This window comes from Natator depressus, chromosome 5 (genome assembly GCF_965152275.1).
Source record: "Natator depressus isolate rNatDep1 chromosome 5, rNatDep2.hap1, whole genome shotgun sequence".
NCBI lineage: Eukaryota > Metazoa > Chordata > Testudines > Cheloniidae > Natator > Natator depressus.
The window spans coordinates 108,843,447-108,868,882 of record NC_134238.1 but is presented as its reverse complement, the minus strand read 5'-3'; the positions used below and the strand labels follow the sequence as shown (position 1 = coordinate 108,868,882).

Here is a 25,436-nt window from a genome sequence, read left to right as displayed (position 1 = left end):
GATTTCAATTACAAGCTTCCTAGAGGGGGGGAATTCTCGTGACTGTCCTTTCAAGTGCCACCACTTATTTGTGTCACTGAAAAGGTAAGGTTTTTATATGTCGTTTTTTCGGGGAAAAATCCACTTTTAAATAGAAGAATTGGTGCTTTCTGAAAAATGATACATAAAAGGAAAGTGGGCAGCATGGATCCTAAAGACCTGCACAGTGCATCAGTAGCTACAAAATTAAGTGATTTTGCTTCTGTATCTTTAAAAGAATTAAACAAAAACAAAAAAACCCACAACCATTACCACACAAGCATTTCCATAAACCCTATTAAAAACAAACTGTTCCTTTGTAGGGTAACATTTTAAAAGAATGAAGTAAAACATTTAAGAATGCCAAGCAAGTGTTGCATGCTAGATAAATTTAAGTTAGCCTCTGGACACCTCTGATCTCAGTTACACTTTGATTACAGTAGAAGCCATTAAACATTTGGCAAATGTTACCAGAGGCATCTCAAGTGAAATCCTGGCCCAGTGAAGTCAGTGGGAATTTACTTCAATGGAGTCAGGATTTCCCTCTTATAAGTATGGAAGCACAAAGGAGACAAAATTTTGGCAAATGGTGAGCTTTTTTATCATCATTGTAAAGCCACTGAAGTCAATGGAGAGACAATCCATGTCTGCACTGGTACAAATGATAAAGGAATCTGGCCCCTAAGTCCTTTCTCATCACATGAAGAGTTGTGCCTGACAACCCCGAGAAAAGGTCACAAGAACTGGAATGTCTAGCTTCTAGTAAATGGGAAATTGTGAGTCATGACAGTGATGCTACAGAAAATGCTTCTAGTATATTTGCCAGAAAAATAGCCCAAGAAACACTGAGCTCCCAGCAAATGTTTCTGAGGCTGAGTGTCTGTAGATATTATATAACATTATGTAAGTCATATACAGTTTATCCAAGACCTTGAGTAAACAAAGCCTTCCTTCACATAAACCAAAAGAAGAGAATCAAAACACAAACAATTGTGCCACCTCATCTGGTAATAAATCAGTTTAAAGGGAAAAAGACTGTCCCACAGTTGCTAATTAAGCTGTAATTTCTCTATCAGTTGATCTCAGGTCTGCATCTGTCTCTTGGGAGACTGCAGTAATGGGTGTTATATAAGTACTGTAATGCTCTTAAATCAACTGGAAGAGGCCAGGCTGAGGGTAATATAGTTACCTTTATTCCTCCCTTCCCTCAGCTTTATAAGTAGCTATAACTGGACTGTGTCAGCAAGTGTCTGATCCCAATCCCATTGAAGCCAGTGGGAGACTTCTCACTGGTTTCACTGGGCCTTGAATGAGACCCCAAATGCTTTCACACTACGTGCTTTCCAGAAAGGGAAATCAACACTTAATATATTGTTGCATTAGTGTGATCGAAATGTATTGATTCTCTGGTGGCATTTGCAGTGGCTCAATATGAGCAGTCAAACACATGCAGGGAGAGCGTGTGCTCAGATTTACAAACCACAATGGAAAATATAGGATGCAGTCATAGGACACTATGCCAGCATTTAAATCAGGTATTCATTACTTTTCTAACAATTAACTGCAGGAACTGAACCTTTATTCATATTATTCAACACTCTGAAAAAGACCTCTGCAAACAACGCAGAGTATTCCGTGGTAAATGAGTTTAAATGGCAAAGATCAACAAAGTGCTTTCAATGGTGATGAGGGAGAATTTGATACTTAATATTATTGATATAAGTCCAACAGGGCATTAGACAATTTGGAGACAACCATGACGACTAGATAAGAACAAATGGATATAAACTGGCCATGAACAAATTCAGGCTGAAAACTGAAAGGTTTCTAACCATCAGAGGAGTGAAGCTCTGGAACAACCTCCCACAGGAGTTGTGGGGGAAAACAACTTGGTTTTAAACAGAGAGCTGGAGGAGTTTATGAGTGCGGTTGTATGACAGGGTTGCTTGTGATGGGGGGGCGGGGGGGAGCCCCACTGGGCAGCAGCCTTCGGGATAGTCTATTACTAAAATTGATGCTTCAGGGCTTCAGCTGGTCACTAGCAGGGGTCCATAATGAATGTTTTCCCTTCAAGTACAGTGGCTTATTTTTGGTCTCCTTCCTACGAAGGATCAGAGATGGCCACAGTTGGAGATGAGACACTGGATGAGGTGGGCCAGTGCTCTGAGGTGGCAATGGAGCATTCTTCCACATTTTTAGTTGGATGGTTCTTGCTCACATGCTCGGGGTCTAACCGATCACCATATGTCTGGTTGGGAAGAAATTTCCCCCCACATCAGATTGGCAGTGATGCTGGGGTTGGGCTGGGTTGTTTTTTGGGGTTCCCCCACCCTTCCTCTGCAGCATAGGTCACTTGCCTGGATTATCTGGGTATCTCTCACTTAATGCGTTGGCACTGGAGTGGCCTTTGGCAGGGATGTGTCTTGGTCCCTCCTCTTCTCTACCTCTGGCACATAATAGTTCAGTTTCCTGGGGGCTGTAATGGTTTGGTCTAATTTCGGCTGTGGGGTTTCATGTAAGAGTGCTGGGTGGTGTTGGCAGCCTGCAATGTACAGGACAGACTGATGATGATCTGGTTGTCACGTCTAGTCTTATACTCTGAGCTTTCTACCCCAAGGACCTAACGCTTGAAATGCAATGTAATAGAAGCAAAAAGCCACGACTCTGGTTTAAGGAACTTGTGCCTCCTCTCATTGTTCTAGGGATTGCACCCAGTTGAGCTCTTCCTCCTCCCTTCTCTCCCCCAGGCCCTCCAAAAAAGAGTGAGGTCTTTTACAAGTTGATAGAATTAGACATCTATCACTTACTGGTGTGTAGGGCACCTTCTCTGCCCAATCCACAGAGGATATGAATCTATTATCCCCCTCAATTTGGAGAATTTTAGCTCAAGCTATAGCAGTTTATGCCTACTGGGCCTGGAGGTCCTCCATTCAATGATTGGTGTGTTGGCCCTGACAGTGGCTAACGGGTTGCCAACCCTCCAGGATTGTCCTGGAGTCTCCAGGAATTAAGGATTATGTCTGTCATGAAGTCTCCAGGAATTCATCCAACCCAAGCTGGCAAGTCTAAATGGCTTTCATATACATAAAGGCCAGAGTCCAGGCTCTCTAGCAGAGACTGTAACATGTAACATTCAAATCCACTATGGATCAGCACAGAAGGGGACATGTAACTCACATTCACTAGTGCTCTACACTACACCATGAGAACTGAAGTGACTGAGCCATCAGAGTTCAGCAACCATCTTGTTCACTGATTTTTGTTTAGGATTTTTATTTTTCTCTGTTATAAACAAAATTATGAAATCACCTACATTATGCAAAAAGGGGGCCTTCAATTTTGTGATGTTATCTTGACTGTGCAGGTCATTTACTTACAGATAGACTATGACTGGTCCTGCTTTGGTGCAATGAGAGTCAGAGAGAGTAGAGAGCCCCTTTCCACCTGGGACATGCTTGCAGGACGCAGTCATTATCTGGCTACAAGCTGCTGGCAAGCACAAAAGCAGAACAGACAACAAGCTCCCACTTGGGTGTGGAGGAGGGAGTGCAAAAGACATTAAGTGCACCTTCCGGCATTCAAGAATCATATCATACACAGGGAAAGGACTAGAGTAAATATTTTCATTCCTCTGTTCAGGTATGAGAGGCAAGTAGAAAGTAATGTTAGAAGATAGAGTTAGTCGGCTGCAGTTCACTGGGGAATCTCCACTCATGTCACTATTTATTCAGCAGAGAGAATACAGAATAATGAGAACTCTTGGTTAAAAGCAATAAAGCTCCAATTCAAAATGATTGTTTGTCACAAAACAATTTTCAGACCACAACAGATGCTTGGGAAAGCCCCAACTGCATAGGAGGTCTGAATTACCCTGTCATACATGATTACACTGTAAACAACAACAGGGTCCATATGGCTGTAGAAGAAAGCTAGGCAGTGACATCACTCACACACACACACACACTATTTGTTCTGTAAATAGAGGACTTGAACCACCTATGAGCAAGAAATTCACTTTGTTACTTCCTACCACTCCCACCTCCACCTGGCATAAGATCCATTTCAGCAGCATTATATTTGCTCTGCAGAAATACTGTACAAGATCCAGTGATAAGTCACCTTGGTCTGAGGCTTTAGCAGTATCCAGAAGGACAGTGGCTCACCCATCAGGGGGCTCGAGCGCACCCCAGTCTTCCCTTAAAGCTGATGGCAGATTTTCAGACAAGGGATTCCTAGGCCAACCCTGCAGCACACTGTAAGTTAGATACACATTAGATATACAATCTCTCCATCAGAGGTAGAAAACAAAGCTTTGCAACATCTTTATCAAGTTTAAAAGGCTGCAACTCTACTCACTTCTAGTAAATGCCTTTTTCTAGGTACACCTCTACCCCGATGCAACATGGATTCGGATACAACACGGTAAAGCAGTGCTCTGGGGGGGCAGGGCTGAGTGCTCCAGTGGATCAAAGCAAGTTTGATATAACACGGTTTCACCTGTAACACGGTAAGATTTTTTGGCTCCTGAGGACAGCGTTATATCGGGGTAGAGGTGTATATGCTAAAACCACTACTGCATTGTTACTATTGCTGTTGACATAATTTGTTTAATGTTAGGGTCCAACTACTACAATGCTATTTTCATTATCAAGGTCTCCTAGCATACCGTCTAGCACAGTGGTTTTCCAGTGGGGGTCCGCAGCCTATGTCTAAGATTTCCAAAGAGATCTCCATCGTCATCTGAAAAATTTTTAAGGGTTCACAAATGGAAAAAAAGGTTGAAAACTAGTGGTCTAGAACAAGAAGAAAACATATGCAACAAATATGGTAGCAAATTTCTGCTTCAACATTTTCCTCTTTTTATTTAATATAAATAAACCAAACCATAATCAATTAGTTGAAGCTCTGCATTGGATTTCCTTTCTGAAACGAGCCTCTGTCATCTTTGAGGAAAATGGGTCAACAGATTACACAGTATCATTTTGTTTTATTGATATCCTTCAGTGGTTTGGTTTTATTTTTAATTATTTATATGGGGACATGCAGGAAGCGTAACATGCTGTCCAATATGTCCCTGTCTCATCAAGCAACATGATTTGTTATCATTTTCTGTATAAAAGGCTGACTATCTTTTGGTACAATGTTATCAGTGAATTGAATCCATCTCTTTTGTTGCTAAAAATGAGCATTTCCTCTGTTTACTTAAAGAATTTAGTCACCATTATGGAAGAATCTTACAAAATTTAAACCAGCCGGGTTCCACAGAAATGACTCTAAACACCTATATAATTGAATGAGGAATAATGCCCTTCCATAGTTTTTTTTTTTAAGATTCATTCCATAGAAAGGATCTCATACTTCGTTAAATTCTGTAGGATTTTTCCCTAAGGTCAAGAATTGTTTTTAAATATTCATGTTATTATACAAGAACTTGTTTCACTGCGACAGTTGCTAGACTTTTCAGGAACAAGGAAAAAAGCAAATGGATGTGTTGTGTAGCCACTTCCCTAAACCTATTTCTCCATGCCCCTCACATTAGACACCTGCCTCCTGTTGTGATGCTACACAAAACCAAGTACATGAACAGAACCATATTTTTACTCTGGCACCTTACTGCAACATGGTCAAACCCAGTTGATTTCCCCAATAAAAGTTAAATTTAATTATTTTATCTCCCCTAACTGCTGTTCATGCTTTGTTAAATTTTTTCCTTTTGAAATGCTGACGATTTCTACATCTGAAAGAGAGCCGCATAAAGCAAAGGAGAGAGAGCGCGCACAGGATAGGAGAATGGCGTTTTTCTTCATTGCAAGAATCATCTATTTTAGTCCAAGTATAAAGTATAATTCTGACTAGAAAAGGGATCGAACCTAAAGAAAGACTTGCTGGAAGAAATATACATGTAAACCATGAAGATAAGTTAACATTTCCCTCATAGGGCCCTTCCTTAGATAGTGAAGGAAAATCACCAGAACACAAGTGGATTTCCTTTAGGAACAGAATTTGTTACAGTGGTGCAATATGCTTTGGGAAGCCACTGTGTTACACGAGTTCTGTGTTCAAAACCATGATAGCACTCCCAACCCAACGAGACATCACTACTTCAGTGTCACCAATCTTTATTTGGACAAGCAGGGGAGGGCAGGAAAGTGGGCGAGTTATTTTTCCGATTGCCAGCGTTTTTGGGAAACCTAGAGGAAATATTTCAGAGTGACCTTGCAGCACAGCAGTGACTAATGCACTGCAGTGAATTTAAGGTCAGTGCTAGGATCTCTCATGAGCCGATCATCCGCTCCTCTCATTTTGTGCTTCTTGAACTGCCAAAGTTTTAGACATAAAAAGGCATTTATTTTAACCAGCCATAAACAAACATAACTGGGTTTTTAGCTATTTGAAAACTTCCTAGGGTGATAGATGCCCCCAAAAAGGTTTTGCAGCTACTGACTGGGATAAAACAGGGTGTTATTTGCTTAATAAATGGTAGTGACCTCAGGGGGGGAAAAAAAACCACAAAAAAAAAAAACACACACACACACGACAACTTTTCCTCAGGGAGAAGTTTCTGGATCTGTAGAGCCAAGGAACAGAGCATTTAGATAGGAATGGCTTCCCACTCTTCCGAAATGGAGTCACTGTTTATTCAAAACACTCTCTTCAGCAACTTCAACCATGAACATGGCTGCTGTGTTTTTGTTGTTGCAAGCAAGGCAAGTGTTATAGGACACAAGGAAGCTGCTAATTGACATGGTCTTCTGGGGCAGATCGCTCCAGGTGCTGTGCTGAGCTCCCACTCTGCCTTCTTCCCATTGGCCATCCCACCCCGCCCCAGCAGGGCAGTTTCAGTCATGGAGGGGACTCCAAGTAATACAGATTTTAGTGGTTTTAACTCCTGTTTGTTTGCATTTCAGCACTGATATCTGCTGGAGAGTAGACTGCAGAAAGCTGCTGCTCCACACCAACTGGTAGACCCTGAATTCAAGCACAATTCAAAACTTTATGGACTGCTTAAATTTGGATAAGCTGCTCTAAGAGGTGAAAAACCATGAGTGCTTTCATTCGATGTTCATGTTGTCTGTTCCTTTGGGCCCAAACCTGCCCTTATTTAGCCCCATGCAACTCTATCTCCTCTGTGCAGGCTAAACATTCGTATGTCCCTTCATGCTTCAGCCACCATTCCAGAGGACATGCTTCCATGCTGATGCTTGTTTAATGCATTTTTTAAAAAATTGTGACTGAACTCCTTGGCAGAGAATTGTATGTCTGTGGCTCTGTGTTACCCACATTCTGCCATATATTTCGTTTTATAGTAGTCCTGGATGACCCAGCACATGTTCGTTTTAAGAACACTGTCACTGCAGATTTGACAAAAAGCAAAAGGTACAAATATGAGATTTTTAAAGATAGCTACAGCCCTTGACCCAAGGTTTAAAAATCTGAGAGGGATGAGGTGTGGAGCATGCTTTCACAAGTCTTAAATGAGCAACACGATGCAGAAACTACAGAACCCAAAACACCAAAAAAGAAAATCAATCTGACTCAGATGATGAAAATGAACATGAGTCATTCTGCACTGCTTTGGAATTTTATCGAGCAGAACCCTTATTAGCATGGACACATGTCCTCTGGAATGGTGGTTGAAGCATGAAGGGATATAGGAACATTTAGTGCATCTGGCATGTAAATATCTTGCCACGCCAGCTACAACAGTGCCATGTAGACGCCTGTTCTCGCTTTCAGGTGACATTGTGAACAAGAAGCAGACAGCAGTATCTCCCATAAATGTAAAACTTGTTTGTTTGAGCAATTGGCTAAAGAAGTAGGACTGAGTGGACTTGTAAGCGCTAAAGTTTTGCATTGTTTTGGTTTTGAGAGCAGTTATGTAAAAAAACCCTACATTTGTAAGTTGCGCTTTTTGATAAAGAGATTGCACTACAGTACTTTAGTATTTTTCAGTTTACCTAATATCTTTTTTTAGAGTGCAAATTTGTAATCAAAAATATGAAGTGAGCACTGTACACTTTGATTTCAATTACAACACAGAATATAATATATTTGAAAATGTGGAAAACATCCAAAATATTTAAATAATTGGTATTCTATTATTAACAGCGCGATTGTTTTAATTTAATTGCATGATTAATCGCAATTATTTTTAATTGCTTGAACCAAACCTGGGAAAACTGTTTGTACCAACATTCCTTTTTGAATGGAAAGTTCTCATTTAAGATTCCCAAAACAGAAAATCAAAGTCAAAATTCTATATCCTTGCACAAAGCCAGAGTGAGCCAGCCTTTCACAGGAGACCACCATGACTGTACTGAATCCTCTCTATAGGCCAGTGGGTCTCAACTGTGGTCCACCGTTTGTTCAGGGGAAGCCCCTGGCGCGCCGGGCCGGTTTGTTTACCTGTGGCATCCACAGGTTCGGCTGATCGTGGCTCCCACTGGCCATGGTTCGCCGCTCCAGGTCAATGGGGGGCTGTAGGAAGGGCGGCCAGCACCCTCGGCCCGTGCCACTTCCTGCACCCCTCCCATTGGCCTGGAGTGGGGGGACCACGGCCAGTGGGAGCCACGATCGGCCGAACCCGCGGATGCCGCAGGTAAACAAACCGGCCTGGTGCGCCAGGGCCTTCCCTGAACAAACAGTGGGCCACAGTTGAGAAACATCGCTATAGGCACAGAGTACCACTTGACCTGTAGTTGCAGCTCTGTGTGACGAGTCACACAGCCATAGGGTTTTGTTCAGTGTATCTATGCCATTGCAGATCGACTGCCACACCGCCATCCTATGCATGTGCTACAGTTTCACAGCAGGTGTTGGAGGCTCCCAGTGCAGCCTTCCAAACGCCTCTCTGTTCTGCACAGCAGAACTACCATGGCATCTTCCACACTCAGGATCCAATCCTACCCAATTAAAATCAATAGGTCACTGACTTCACTGGGGCAGGCTCAGGGCCTCAAAGAGGGGGTAAGGGATAGAATGTGGTCCTTAATGCTGACAAAGAGGAGGCTAGTCTTTGGGCACATACTGCATTTGATAGCAGCTCCCTCTGTCTTACAGTATCATACCGCACTGGCCCACAGTCAGGTTTGAGGGGTGGCTTGCATTGCCACACGCTCACCGACAGCGAGTACACTGGGGCTTTGTTTCTAGCTGTCAGAGCCCTGTATTTCTAAATGATCTTTTCCACTCTAGGTACTTAAAGCTGCTTCAACAGCAGCAGCTGCCCATCAGTGCAATTCCTCAGACAACTTCGGCTTTTTCTTTTATCCTGCTGGACCCCAGACCATGAGTCTGCCACAAGGTTGAACAGCTCTGCCACAGCAGCATGGGATGTGGGGTAGTCAGTGTGTGGGGAAGTAGGGGGAGGATGTTCTGTTCCCCCCCCACCCCTGCAGAAAAAACAAAAAAATTATTCATCCCTCCCTATGAAAGGACCTACATTTTTACCCCACACAGATTTCATGCCCCCTACCTGACACTCTGAAGAGCCACCTCAGGCAAAATGCACCAGTGACTGAAGTCATAGCTAATAAAGACAGCTGCAGCAGTCATGCTCCCAGGCCGAACTAATGCTAGCGAATGGGGCAGGTTTCTCCCCACTGGAAGACTGAATGCATCACCATCATGAAGCTAGCCTCTATTGGGCTGTTAAATAAAGAATCCCAGAACAGTTCCCAAAATTGGGATTTTCCTCTGTGAACATGCTTAGCTCTGGCCTCCAGGTCAATGGCTTTGCTTTCATTTATGCCTTTAGCAAAGAGTGTATGGGTCACTTTTTTCTCAAGTACATCCCAGATTCTTCTCCTCAGTGTTGTTATATTGCAAAGGCCTAGAACTGCCTGTTGTAGGGATGAAACTAAGGAGATGGAATTACTGTTTTAGTTTATTTTAAACTTGTCTGGGGGCACTCATCGTTGTAGCATGCAAGTGCCTCACAAACATTCATGAATGTATCTTCATACCAGTCCTGTGCACTAGGGAGGCATTATTTCCATTTTACAGATGAAGGAACATGAGAGACTTACCCAAGAGTATACTTACAGGGAGTCTGAGGTATAGCTGGGAATGGAGCCCAGATCTCCTGCACCCCAAGCCAGTGCCTCAACCACAAGGCCAGATTTCCTTTCTATATCATCCTGCCCCAGAGTGGATTTTACTGCTGGCTATCAGCCATTAATGATTTTGTGGCAATTTGCTGGTTTCTTGGAGAAGCATACCACAGAATATTTGCACCTAGAGTCTGACCCCCATTAGACTATGTCCCTGCTTCATGCAGAGGGGCTGCCAGCAAGAAGCAATCCTACAATCTGATCACCTTCTCAATTGGCAAAGCCTGCTCAGACCCCATTTCCACATGACTCAAGCTGTTGCTCCCCTACACACGAGAGGGACCAAAGGGTCGGGGAGAAAAAACACTACATTCTGAATGTGCCACACTAAAGGCAGCAAGAAACAGTTGTGGTAAGTTTTACTGCTGCTCTTTATTTAAGATGCTGTAAAAGGCAATTAAGCACTTGTATTGCCCAAAACAAAGGAATATGTGAACCCCCTCTGCAATTTGAACCATCTAGGCAAAGAGGCCTTGCAGCTGGATATTATTCTGGCTAAGGGAGGGTGGAAGTATAGGAGAGACAGAGATGGAGGGAGACAGAAGGAATTGAAAGTGAGACAAAGCCTGAACAAGCTTGAAGGAAAGCCTAGAGAGAGTTTTTGGGCAATGCTGGATGAAAGAGGTTTGAGGCATGGAACAGTCTACTGTTGTGTGGTTCCTCCTTTGTTCAGGGAACTAGGACTTAGTAAATAAACAGGATTGCATCAAAAAGATACCGGACTCCATCCATTTCTCCTCCCAGTTGGAACAACCTACATGACCCCAAATTGTAGCAAGCTGCTTGGGTCAAAAAAAGGGAGGGTAATAGTGTTGAAAGATAAGGAAATCTACACATTTGATTTCCTTATATTGAGCACATCAGGTAAAAATTAATTTTCATGCAAAGATCAACAGCAGTTTTAAATATACTATATACCTCAGTATTTGCTTCCAGGCATATACCAGGCATTTGCTTCCAGTGATGCAGAAAAATTGCATCACACTGCTGCTGTCTTTCATTTCATAACTTCATTAATAAAGCAATGAGACTGCTGTCACCTCTTAACTTAGATCTTCTTGTGTCCTAAAGCTAGAAGTAGACTATCCTGCTATCACTTCACCATGCAGTGTAATCACTAGGTATATTTTTCTAAAACTGGTAGGTGTTAGTTTTTGCTACACTTCCCCCCCATATAGTTCATATCATTACTAGGTCAAATGAGAAAATATATTTGAGAATTCAATTATATAAAAAAAGTTCAAAGAAAATCACTGTAAAGAATGTAAAGTAGAAAAATAATCTCCCATTTTCCTTCCAAAAATGGACATATTACTTCCATGATGGAGCACAATAGATTACATTAGTAATAATTAAGATTAAGAGCTCAAACTCAGAGACCTTTTAAAAAAAATCAAGACTCCTGTAGTTGCAATGAAATACAGTAAGGAACTCTAAAAATTACCTACACAGATTCATTAGATGTTGTCTGTGCCAGCTTAACACACTACTCAACAACTCCTGTTAACTTCCAGAATATCTAATTCCCCTCTCCCTCTCTATTTATTTATATAAATAAAAGAGCAAATGGAACATAATTGTGCGGGAAGGATGAACTTCTCATTACCTGCACAAGGCCCCATTAACATGTTTTCCATGTGTGATCTGTGCAGTGTGGGGCAAATCATGATACACCAGTGCAGTCACTCTAAGGCTGCTGCTTGTATCCCCCCAGGCTGTACTAACTGCTTGAGCCCGCAATGCTGGTTGTTTTTTTTTGTTTTTTTTTTTTTAAATAGTCATGAATCATGCAGATCCAAAGTATCTGCTTTGCCCTTGCCCTCTACCCACATATCACTATCCCTCACTGCCATGCAACAGCTCTCTACAAGGTGCTTGGCATGTATAGCCTGCAGCCCCTGCCTAGTGCAGCAGAGCTACTGCAATGCTGCTGTGTTTCTGGCCTTGTGGTCCCAAGAGGGGCCCTGATTTTCCACATTGTATAGAACTGCAGTGACCTGTTTATTACTATATATAAGCATGGAGGATTATAGGGAGGAGGATTTAAAAAAAAAAAAAAAAAAAAACACCAACAAACAAAAAAACCCACACACACCACACACTTTGCAGGAGATTTGAGAAGAATATTCTTGGTGGCATATTGTACCTTGTTAATCTCAAGAACATTCAAAGGAGTTTTCCCCTCTGCTGGTTTAAAAAAAAATGGGGAAACCCTGTTATTATAAAATAAAGGAATGTACAGTAATTGATTAAAGCCTGCACTTATCAAATGAATCTGCCTGGAAGAGTGTTGGATAGAGTGCTATCCCTGACAAAGAAAAGGAAATGAATGAGACATTGCCCCTGATGAATGATAGGACACAGTTAATCCTGAAAAAAAAAAAAAAACCTAAAAGCTTCCAATGCAGCCAATTCTTTTGATTTTATCATAACTCATGATATTTGGTCTTTTTTTAAAACTCAAAGATCCTTGAACCCTGTAATTGGGGAGAATCTCAGCTTTCATTTTTTTAATGAAGTGAGTTTCTAGCCCTCATAATGGTGGAGACAGTCTTGAAAACATGAACCCTAAAAATCTCAAAAACAAGAAGGCAAATAAACATAATCCACATGTTTTTTTTTTAAAAAAAACCTTTTAATTTTTAACCTAGTCTCATGATGTGTAGGGGGACTGGCTCATGATTATTAAATATTTATGGTTGGCAATACTGTTCAGTGACTGAAAACTAGTATTTCTTGTACTGCAAAACAAGCATACACTTTACAGTGAGAGATAGATGAAAGATCACTCAATACTTCAAAAGCCACTTACATCTCTTAATACATAGCAGGGGTTCTCCCTTGTCAAGTTCTGTTAAACTAGCATCCACTTTTCCCCCCCTCCCCACTCCAAAGTAATCACCATACTCAAGAGTGATAGAATAATTTGTATTCAAACTTTATTCTGTTAAGATATCCAAATGACATGCACAGTACACAATCTTACTGTACTTTACTACAACCAGGCAACCTGGACACATACCACCATGGAACTTCCACTCTTAAAAATAAGATGAGTTGAAAGAAATTGCATAAGATTACAAGCCCAGAGGTACAAGCTGAATGGCATTTAGACAAGTGACCAGTCCATCTCAAGCTATGGGAGGTAGATTACTCAAATACCATTCATTTGACCATGTGTAGGTCTTCCAGATAAGATCCTGCAGCACTTTGTTAGGAGGATCGGTTTCCTCAAAAATCTCCTCCTCATAATGTTGTGTAATATGCCAGGTGCTGGCAAACGACATTTCAATGGATCCGTGTATATAGCACAATTTTCCGCATGCTTTGGGATCCTTCAGGATGGAAAGTGTCATACATGTAGAATGTTAAGGGCCAATAGATAAAAGTGTATAAACATCTAGTGAAGATTCAGAGACAAGTGGGCTCGAAAAGATCCTCTGAAATCCATCATAGTGAGACAATAGCAGCAGGTCCTTTAAAATATAGGCATACAGTAGAACCTCAGAGTTATGAGCACCAGAGTTACAAACTGGTCAGTCAACTGCATGTCATTTAGATCCAGAAGTATACCATCAGGCAGCAGCAGAGACAAAAAACCCACAAATACAGTTCAATACTGTCTTAAACGTAAACTACTAGAAAAAGGAAAAGCATTTTTCTTCTGCATAATAAAGCTTCAAAGCTGTATTAAGTCAATGTTCAGTTGTAAACTTTTGAGAGAACCACCGTAACATTTTGTTCAGAGTTAAGAACAACCTCCCTTCCCAAGGTGTTTGTAACTGAGGTTCTAGTGTATTACTCTTTTGACAATGCCTAAATGTTGAAGGCCAGCTGCACCAACATGCACTAGCTGTTTTGTGCCAACCAGGCATACAGTTGCTTTGTGTCACTGAAACAGCATAAAGCAGTTAGAGTTTACTAGCAAATCTGGCCCTAGAACCAGAAACATTTCAATTAGTTTGTATTGGCCAGAGATTAACTTGACATTTTTCCCTCCCCACAACCTCGTTCTAACTTTTCCCCCAAAAGATGTTAGATTCCCAGAACTGTGGTGGGGATTCCTACAAGTCTGCCATCCTGGCATTTGAAAAATGAGACAATAAAAATACACAATTGCATTGTCTGAGTATAATATGCTCACATTGCTTGCTGTGCGTGCTTACTAAATAATCATATACCGAGCTGTGGCAACACGATTCCATTCCTTGTAACATGTGGGGCATGTATAAAGGAGGAACTGGGCGCAAGAGAGGACTGTCTCCCCAGAGGGACTCTTATTAGATTCCAGAATTTAAATTCTTGCTCCAAATGCATGGGGAAAGGGAGTATGTGGTGATGGAAATCAAAGCCGTGAGATTAGCCATGGAAACGTTTCAAAGAGTTGTGGGTGGAGTGGTGGAAATAACCACTGCCTGTAAGCAACCAGATTTGTAATGCAAAAAACCAAATAAGAGCAGTGTAACAACTGCACAATTTACAAGCCAGAAGAGGAATTATGGGCTAGTTATTACCACACGTTCCTTCACCTTGAGAGGAGCACACTGCCGACGCATCTAAAAAATAACCTCTAAGCATCAAGCTTCTCCAGCTTAGCCACATCACAAGTGGAACCTGGCTGTGTAGCCATTTTAACCAGCCCAGTGAGGATCTTCCCACTGCATTGATGACCACTGGAGAGTGGCTCTCATACCATTCCCTTTCCTCCGCCAGTAGGAGGGTGAATGGGGCATGGCTGCAGGAAGCAAGGTGTGGTTGGCATGTCCCTGGGTTACACTAATCCTTGCAGCCATTTGTAGCCTGCTCTAATTCAGCCCTGCACAAGGCTGCATCAACATCAGGTGGATGCCAAGATGTAATACATTACCTTTGAGCACACATCTCTGAACTATGCTCTGTGCAGATCAACTGCCCCTCAGTATCTAGCCCCCAAATGTTAAGCACAACATTCATGTTCCATTCTGCCAATTTTGCAAGTGACCAGTTTATACTAAAGAAGAAAAGATGGCTTGCATCCCTACTTGAGTGGCCAAGAACCCTTCAGATTTAGGTAATATAGGGTACAGAAAACTGACATGAACCCTTAGCACAGCTGATGTGTTGCATGACCACCAAAAAAAGACAGTATGGAGTCCAAGAAACAACAAACATGTTAGAGAGTTTAAAAAACTGCCCAGTTTAGATTACAGGTATATTCATACAGTACTTTCTCATGATACAGTGTAGTAAAGCCTTGGAGTTTAGATTCAGGGACAATTATGTCTGTCTACAGATCATGGCAGAGTAGATAGCAAGGGCTTCCTAGGCCTACAGGGGCAAATAGTTAAAGACTTAATTTTCTGGGGTTAACTGCTGCAATTGGCAGCACCAGACCCCTCTGTTGTATATACAGATACAAATGCCCTGAAACAGGTTACACTAAACAGAAGGAAAAAGACACCATAACATTACAACCTCCCTTCTTTACAGCTTGTTAACCATTTTTTTTCCACTTCATTTATCAGTGTACCACAATAATATTGGTGCTCCAAACAGTGGTTGAGTTCTGGGAGTCAGTACCACCCACAATAATTACAGGCTAAAAACAAACAATGAGACATCTAATTGTTCTAGGATGAGAATATTCACTTTTAATGCATCTTGTTGGCACCATTGTACTGTTCCATTCCTGCCTACAGTGAGCAGGAAAGCTACGTGATTAATATTTAAATGAGTGTCTGAAGAATGTAACTGCAAAAGAAAATGCATCAAGACCAGCTGTGTTGTTCTGACATTATCCAGGGGTTAATTGTTTGTGGGTAGGGTTTTTGTTTCCTTTTATAAATCTTTTAATTGTATTTTTTCTTACTTTGATTTGGCCTTTCGTCAAGCCTCTCTGGCATGGTTGAAAACTGAACTCTTACAAAAGACAGTACTTAAAAGCATTTCTAATTCTAACAGGTTCATAAACACACATCCACACAAAAAACTGTCTCCAGTATGCATGAAACTGGAATAGTTCAGAAGAAGCTATCGCTACAGTCCAGCTGTGGCCTTTTGATATCTCCCAGAATCCACTGCTTCAGATCAGGGAGTTGTGCTGGGAACTGTGGGGCAGATGCATAGAGAGCATTGCAACTGAAACTGTATAATGCTAGTGTGGATCTGGGGCAATGCTGAAACTACTCAAAACATGAACACCACAACCAGCGAGGACACAGAGAACCATGTGTACTTAAAAACCATTGCAGCTGTACTGGTTCAGTAAGGAGGAGCTCTGTTTTCCAGTACAGACATGGCTTTAGGGCTTCATGCAAAAGCCCAGTGAAGCCAATGGACTGCTTTCCATCAATTTATGTAAACATTGGATCAAGTCTTTAGACCTGACTGTGTCTTTTCACATAGTTAGAAACATTATATAAATTGCACTTACAATGATTTCCACCTGCAAAAGGGTGACCATTTTTTAAAATCTGGGTTTTAATTACGCAGATTAGAATTGCATGTAATATTCTAAATCTGCCAACTTTCAAGTCCAAGACTTTACTTCTGCCAAACCTTAAGGACTGGATTTTGATGTGACAAACTCAGACAGCAATGTCATTTTGTTATAAACATGACAGAACACCAGTCCCCTCTCTAACTGTTCCATTTTCTATTTGTAACCATGCCGACAATCACACTCCTCCTGGGATTTTGAACAATCCCTGCCCTCTCTCAGTCCACAGCCAGCTTCCCTGGCTTTTGTCTTCTCAAAAGGTTTTGCTGTGACTCTGCCTAGCCCAGCACACCCTTCCTATTCTCACTTGTCTCTCTCCAGGGGTTCCTGAGAACAGTTATCCCTTATTGGACAAACTTCTGTTGGTGAGAGAGACAAGCTTTCGAGCCACACAGTGCTCTTCTGTCTCTCGCCAACTGAAGTAGGTCCAATAAAAGATATGACCTCACCCACCTTGTCTCTAATATCCTGGGACCAAAACAGCTACAACTACACTGAATGCAACAATTATCCCATCAGGTAATAGCCACTATTTCCAAATTCACAGTGTTTTGTTTTTTTATTAAAAAAGGTGTTTCTCACCCAAACAAGACAGGTGTAATCAATAATCCATCTCCCTGATTGCAGTCTGTCCTCGAGGAATAGAATGAAAAAATGACACATTTCAAAGTCTGTGTAGGTTCTTATACCCATTGGCTTAACATATGGCCACTTTGGAGCTCTTGCCAACTGGCCTTAGCTGTCCTCAGACTGGAGTAAGCAGAGAATGTTGATCTTCTAGGCACTCACACTTCCAAGCCACGAATGTACAGAGATGATGTACTCTCAGTCTAACTCACACAGCAGATACACATGCTACTCAACCCACGAGGTTCTTTTAGATACACATGTATTGCAGTGGGGGTAGGAAAGGCTAAAAGGCACTGTGAAAGGTAGAGTGGTAATGGAGCCAATGAGAGGGCTAAATCTTGCTTTTCTCCACTGATGCTGCAGGAGAGGCTGAGTGAAGAAAGAAATGGTAGTGCCTCTGTGATGATTACCAGAATCTTCGTGATGGTACAAGGCAAGATGTCCCAGGCTAGGTGAAACATGGAGCACAAAGTATTTTCTCTGTCTAGCACATGACAGCAAGAGTGCTGGGGGCTTCCCTATGCCCCATTGAAGGCAGGCCGCACCCGGAAGGGTTGGTGGAGCATCAACAGGTACAATAACTGAGACCTGCTTTGGAGTGCTAGATAAAGAAGGGATACTGTTGTTACATGGGTATGCTGAAAGTGCTCTATAAAATATCTTTCTTCCATCCTTCCAGCCCCATCCATGCAGCTCAGGACAGGATTTACCCCCAAAATTGTGTAACAACCCACCCACCTCCCCAAAAAAGGAAGGTAAAACATGTACACAAGTCAGGGTGATTGTCAGTGTGGAAAAGGCATAGAACCCTCCCTCCCCCTCCAGATACACAGACACAGCTAAAGCAAAATCAGAGGTGGAAAAGCCAGCCTGCTTTACCTCTGTACAGCAATCAGTCTGTTACTGTACTCTCTAAACAGGGAACTGTTTTCAAACTATATATTGAAAGAGTAACAAATTCCATGGCAGATTAAAACCTTATTTAGGAGAAGTGGAGTTTACTACAAGACACCAGTCTTAGATGAGGTCCCTGGTAAAGTGCAGCCAGGAATTTTAAAAGTTGGTGAATTAAGATCAGCTGGGTGTCGATGCAGGAGATTTTTCATCTCCAAATAATCTCTTTTATTCAAATCCCCATCTCTTTTGAGGGATTAAACGCAAGTCCCATAAACAGAGATGTATGGTAGAGGATGTCCTTGTCACTCTTGCACATACAGCTAAATAGCTGAAGGGCCATATTGAGGCTAAAAATTAAGTGGGAGTGTCACGCTGGGGTAGCAAGTGAGCATGCAGTGCCGGAGCAGCAGCATTGAAATATATTCTGCTTGAGGAGGCCAGGAGAAGAATTATGCCCGAGGAGGCCAGGAACAGGCATCCTGGTGCACAGATCACTAATTCACGGCAGCTCTTTTGATATCTTCTTAAAAGATGGAGCTTTTGGGCCTCACACCCCCATTGTCAGGAGTAAGGCCCTCAGGTGCACCTGCTCTGTACTCCGGACACCCTAACAAGCCAGCTATACCAAGCCCGATTGTCTGAGGAAGCCAGCAGGCTGGTTCTCAAGCCCAGCAGCAGCTTGCTAGCTGCTCAATCTCCCTATGCTGGTCTCTCACCAAGCCCTGCACCTGCTCTGCTCCTCCACAGTTCAAGCCCAGATCCTGCCCTGCACCCAGCCTTGTTCCCATCCTGTCCCAGCCTTGCTCCCGCCTTGGAACTAAGCCCGCTCCTGCCTTCTCCGACTCCTGGTAATCCAGTTCTTACTCTCAGCTCAGATTTCTGTCTTTATCTCGACCCTCAGCTTTGCCATTTGCCCTCTGACTATTTCTGACTCTCGGCCCTGCTTCATGGTTCTGGACTTCTCAACCCCTGGCTCTGGCATTTGCACTCCAAACACCAGGCCTGACTCCCATTCTAACCACTAGGCCTGACCACCTATGACCTGGTCTCCTGACACCCATCCCACTGGCCTCCAGGTACTCTCCTGTGCTCCTATCCCTATAGGGCACCCTACACGATTCCACAGGGATTTAGTTAGTCAGGGCTTCTAATAGAACATTGGCCTTGATGACAAAGGCAAAACTTCCACTGACATCGTGGGGAGCAGGCCTGGGCCCATAGTCTACTGGAAAGAATACTTTTAAATAATTGTACACGTCAATCACTGACCAGAGAAATTTTTCACAAAAAGTAGCTCCAGCCAATGACATTGTAATCACCTGAACGTACAACGTCCTGTGTCAGGGGGAACCTCCTACAAAACCTGAAATTGGGAAGCAAAATTCTTCAGCAGGAGAGCCAAGCCTAAGATCAGAGAAGTTGGTGCAGCACGTGTTCTGATGGCATAAAAGTTCCGAATCCCATCAAGAATGAATAGAGAGACACTATCAAAAATGCAACACTGACAAAACATTAATCATAGTAGCCTGGCAGCCACATCTCAAAGACCACCAGTGCAAGTGCTGCTAAACACGCAGAGAGACTCCCTCTCACAACCTTACAGATGGTCTTTCCAGGCCAGGGCTCTGCACATTGGTGAGACAGTGGGGGCATTAAGTCCATCAATGGCTATTAGCCAGGATGGGTAAGGAATGGTGTCCCTAGTCTCTGTTTGTCAGAGAGTGGAGATGGATGGCAGGAGAGAGATCACTTGATCATTACCTGTTAGGTTCACTCCCCTTTCAGGCATCTGGCATTGGCCACTGTCGGTAGACAGGATACTGGGTCAGACCAAAGGTCCATCCAGCCCAGTGTGGCCATTTTTATGTTCTTATGGAGAGATGCTAGCACTGCCAGTTTCCACATAGTAGATGAACAGAATATTTTAGCCACCAGGGCTATCCATCTGGCACCTTTCATAAGCACTATCACTTAGTGTACGTCTACAAAGCAACTAGACAACCCGCAGCTAGCCCGTGCCAGCCAGCTCAGACCTGCAGGGCTTGGGCCGTGTGTCTGTTTCATTACTGTGACTTCCGAACATGGGCTGGAGCCTGAACTCTGGGATCCTCTCACCTTGCAGGGTCCCACAGCCCCTGCCCAGAAGTCTACACAGCAATGAAATAGTTCTGCAACCCAAGTCCTGTGAGTAGAGTCAGCTAGTACAGGCCAACCACAGGTTTTTCTTTGCTGTGTAGAGATACCCTTAGGGACAAATACTGCCCAGCTCTTAGTTGGATGTACAGTGAGGGGGAGCAAAAACAGGAGACATTCCTCCACCTTCCCTGGGCCAGATAAGGCCCAGGCAGAACTACAATCCCCCAACAAAGGAGAGCATGGAAATTGCTCCCCAGCTAGTCCAACAGTGTTTAGTGCCCCAAAGGCTGCAAGGAGGGGTGGAGAGGCAGGAGAGCCCTGGCCCTGCCCTCGGTATTTTGATGAGTTGGGCTGACTAGCCCCACTGAAGACAAAATATTCCTCACCCCTTAATGGAAACGTAGCAATGCACATGTTTCATTCTGAGCACTGGGGAGCCCAAGGCGAGATGCTACCTCCATGAGGCAGAGTGCCTCTGCACCATCCCCAATTCAGCACGGTGCCTAAATGGCATCATCTAAATTGTAGATAGGAGAAATAAAGGAACTCGTTTCATAGACTTCCAGCTGTTCACCACTCCTTCCCCTTTGTTCATTTATAGTCTACTCCTGCCTTATTCCTAAAATACAGCATCTTTCTCCTTCCCCCACCAATTCATGTGATTTCTGAGTTCTCTTCTTTTAGTTATCTGCATTCCTCTGCACCAAGGGAGTTAGTGGCAGTCACGAGATTTGCTATATTTAAATATTAGTCAACACTTCAACAGAACAGACCATTTTTCATAGCTTTGTAAGAACTAGGCCACAAATATCCACCTCACAAAGAAAATCCCTCCTAGGCTCAGCTGATTTTATGCAAATTTTACAAAATAATTGGCGTCACCATTTCCAGGTAATGGAAATAAATTAGAGAGGGGCTTATGGGTTTCAAGTTCCATTTTTTGGTAGACATACAGATCAAAAATTGCTTCAGAGTAAGAAATTCCATTTGCAAGACACTTAGCCCATTACATGACCAGAAGAATTTCAGTAATTGGAGGGAGGTGCGGTGGGGAAGGGAATGTACATCCACCAAAGAATTGTCATGTATTTGCAAACAGACAGCTCCCAATGGAAATTTAGAAAGACTGTTAAGACAAAATTTTACCAACTTTCTGTGATATTATCAGGAATCTCATGATATATGGCATTTTTCTTAAAACTCCAACTCCCAGTGTTGAGATTATAAGAGAAAAATCAGCTGTCATGTTTTTAAAAAAAAATTGAAAACATGAACCCTAAAGGCTCAAAAATCAGAAGGCAAATAAAAAAAACCAAAATTTCATGATCTGAGGGCCCAACTTATGATTTCTGAATGCCTAGGTTTGGCAATACTGCAAAAGCACATAGTTCAAACAATACAAAAGGTCTGACTCAAGATGACAAATTAAAAAAAAAGCAGCAAAATCTGCAGAGTTTAGGCTAACACACTGTTCTCCCACTGTCATGCTGTTGTAGCACATAGGGCAGACAAAGTCTCCCATCAGCTGGGGCACCTGCTTTCTGTGCCCAGAAGTCTCAAGAAAAAGCAAAATTCTGATAACAGCTTTGAATGGCTTGGCTTTTGATGGCTTACTCACAGTCCCTTCACAATTATAAGACCTTTCATCATTATATTAATGTTACTTTCTGGTTTTAAATCAGGTTGCTTTACAATTAAAGATCTATGTGTTGCTGTTATATAATCCAGGGAAGTTATGTTTACATGGGGTATATTTTTTACTGACCACTTGCCATTTAACACATTCCTTGTGTACTGTACTGCAGTTCAACCTAGAAGCCAAACATTATTTATAGAATATCAGGGTTGGAAGGGACCTCAGGAGGTCATCTAGTCCACTCCCCTGCTCAAAACAGAACCAATCCCCACTTAAATCATCCCAGCCAGGAAAGTCAAGGGACTGCACTCATTTCTTCTCAACTCATTCCACTCAATCCCAGGGATTCAGGTGGTGCAAAGGGAGTGAAAACCAGCCCCAAGTCCCCCTCTGGTCTGTGGGAATCCCCAGTGGCCCTAAAGTCAGCATCGCTATGACCTGTGTCTTTATCCCCTTGCAGCATCTGGCACAGAGGTAGGTCAGTGCAGGGAGGGGTAATAGCTGGAGGATGGTGTACTCCAGCTATCCACTGTTGGTAGATGGCCCCAAAGGAGCTGTAGCCTGATGGCACAAGAATAGCTGTCAGGCTGGGGTAGAGAATCAGAAGCTGGTTGTTGATTCTCAGCTTCTTCACTTTCTCCTTTCCTGGACTGCCAAGTCATGGAGAGGAGCCATCCTTTGTGATGTGCTCCCCTGAAAGCAGGAGGAACCAGTTGAGCTTCTATCCTGCTTTCCCTGAGACTCACAAGGAACATAAGAACAGCCCTACTGGGTCAGACCAAAGGTCCATCTAGCCCAGTATCCTGTCTTCTGACAGTGGCCAATACCAGGTGCCCCAGAGGGACAGAACAGGTAATCAAATGATCTATCCCCAGTCGCCCACTCCCAGCTTTGGCAAACAGAGGCTAAGGACACCATCCCTGCTCATCCTGGCTAATAGCCATTGATGGACCTATCCTCCATGAACTTATCTAGTTCTTTCTAGCAGGGGGCAAAGTGGCTGCCACAGATACTGTCCTCCCTCCCCTGCAGTGCAGCAGGCAGCCAAAAGGGAAGCTGCTGAACCTACTGAAACAAAGTGACCCCAGCTCACTTCCTAGAGCTGTAGGGGAAATTGCAAGGATAGCTCCTACCTTCTCCCTGTAACGAAGGGGACCGATTCCAACACTTCACTTTAAAAATTGCAGACATGGCTCAGGAAGCAGATTTTCAATTCAGAATCAAATACACATTTTCTTCTTAACACAGTCACCTTCGAGGATCACAGTTCTGAGCCTTGATAGCCCCAGAATGGCCACCCCTGCTGAAGTGTTCTTTGCTTCCTTAATACAGAGATGCTTCTATAGTTTTCTACCCTGCTATGGCTATGTCCACATGGTGGCACAACAGGGAGAGAAGAGAAAGCACAATGAAGGAGCCTTCCTCGTGTGCTCAGGAGTGGAGTCACTGCTCCATTGTAGTAGTGAGAACCACCTCAAAAGGGGTTGAAGGAAGGCATGGCCCATAGTCCCACCCCAACCAGAGCTGCTGATTCAGCACATACTCCCAGAAGCTCCAGGACTCAGACACGATTTGTCCTGTAGCTTCCCTGGTAGTGCAGCCCTCTCTTCCCACACTCCCTCTCCACCACAGGGCTGTGCCTTGAAAGCACACTCTAACCTTCATCATCTAAGGATGATGTGTTACTCCTCTCCTAGCTGCCAATGTATATTCCCATGTTTAATTTAACTGAGGAAGTGAATAAATAATTCCCCAGAAATACTATTCTCAGTGACAATTTGTGATAAAGATTTGAAGAACTATTTGGAGGACTCTGCAGAAAATGGATCTATGCAAGCAAATGAGAAAGATGCAGAATTAAAATAGTCCACTTTATTGCAGCCTCATTAAATTTTCAAGCCTGTCTTGCTCTGATACTCTCAGCAAGAAAGAAACCTCCACAGAATGAGAATGAAAGACATAGTAGCACAACTCACCATGTTTCAAGAACCTTCTAAGTCTGCTTTGGAAACAGTTTTCTTTTTATACAAGTTGCTGCCAATCTCACTTACCACTTGATTTAAATGTACAACTACGGGACTGCTTCTGATCTCAAGAATACGAGCACACATCAGCTACAACTCCACTGAAGCCCATAGAGTTACATCAGTGTAAATGAAAGGAGACCGTGTCCTTTGTTTGGTTATTTTCTCCCTTGACCATCTTGTTGAATTCTCTCTGCTGCACCCTGGCAAATATTTTCAGAATAGAAAGCCATTCTAAATTCTCATGTATTGTTAAGTCAGTCATTTATTCAGTATTTGTATTTCAGTAGTACACAGGGACCGCAATCATAGACCAGACCCCATTGTGCTAAGGGATCTACAAACACAGAAATGACTGCCCCATCCCAAAGAGTTCACAAGTGCTCTAAACCAAGGTAGTTAAAAGTGTTACTGGTGCACGAAGATGCAAAATCAAAGTGTCTTCACCATGTGCAGCATGTGACCAAGTCTGAAAGATGAGGCTTCACCCATCCCTTCCACATGCAGAGGAGCACAGCTGGATAGCTGGTAAACCAATTACTATGTTCCATGTACGCATAAGAAATGCATGGAGATATATGCCTGAGATTCTGTGGCTACCACTGAACCCTGAGATTCAACAAGGTACGCTTTTAATAATGGGAAGCTAGAGTTCAAGGAAATATGCTAATACGGGAGCTCAGCATTTACCCAGTACCCTTATGTGCTCAGCTGCTAGTTATTAGAGTTGGTCAAATATTTCAAACAAAAGCTGCTTTTTTTTTTCTCCTTCCCAAAAAATGAAATAATGTCCGTTCCCCCCCGCCAACAGTCTTCAGTCAGGGGAAGAATGAGATGACAATCAAAGTGTGTGGCATTAAAAAGGTCCCCTCAGGACTGGGTGGCTGAAGACTGAATTGTTCAGATACAAAGTTGAATGGCAAGTTCCACTACTGGGCAGAGGGCTAGCACAAGGTTGCTTCCTAAATCCCATTTGAAACCTGTGTTGGGGTGATGATTAAGTGTTTTTTCTTAAAATAATTACACAATAGTCTCTAAAGAAGTAAAATAAATCAATTCCTTCCTCCGTCTCTGCTTTTCATGGTAATTCTAGGAGGTGGGTCTTGTTTCCATGAGACAAGATCTGGAACAGATAGGGTCAGAGACTGAGGAAGACAACAAGATCTCCCCTTCCCCATCATTTTAGACTCATCTGTTCCCTACAACTATCCCCTCTTGCCTTCACTACAAGACATTTTTAACCCAGAAAGGCTGGAACTTCCATGCTGATGCCAGAAACCATGTGTTGGGTGTTTAGACTGTAAGCAATTTGGCACAAGAATCATTCTTTTGTTCTGTGTTTCTACAACCCTTAGCCTAGCACAACGGAGTCCTGGTCCATGAGCAGGGCTCCCAGATATTACAGTAGTACAAACAACCACCAATGATAAAAGGCAGTAAATGCTACATGGTGGCTTCCTATTGGTGCATGTGATCCCCATGAACAGTAATGGGAGCTCTTCACA

The 25,436-nt window shown here is 42.9% G+C and overlaps 1 protein-coding gene across 3 annotated transcripts in view; it reads right to left on the bottom strand.

The window, feature by feature from the left end:
• Positions 1–25,436, bottom strand: part of SH3GL2 (SH3 domain containing GRB2 like 2, endophilin A1) — a 142,853-nt gene that overhangs the window by 93,824 nt on the left and 23,593 nt on the right. The window contains exon 2 of one of the 3 annotated variants that reach the window (XM_074953442.1): positions 4,138–4,271. The exons of the other annotated variants lie outside the window; for them this stretch is intronic. Coding sequence (XP_074809543.1) covers positions 4,138–4,185 — 48 coding nt within the window. The 5' untranslated portion in view covers positions 4,186–4,271. The remainder of the gene's footprint in view (positions 1–4,137; positions 4,272–25,436) is intronic. 3 annotated transcript variants of the gene reach the window in all.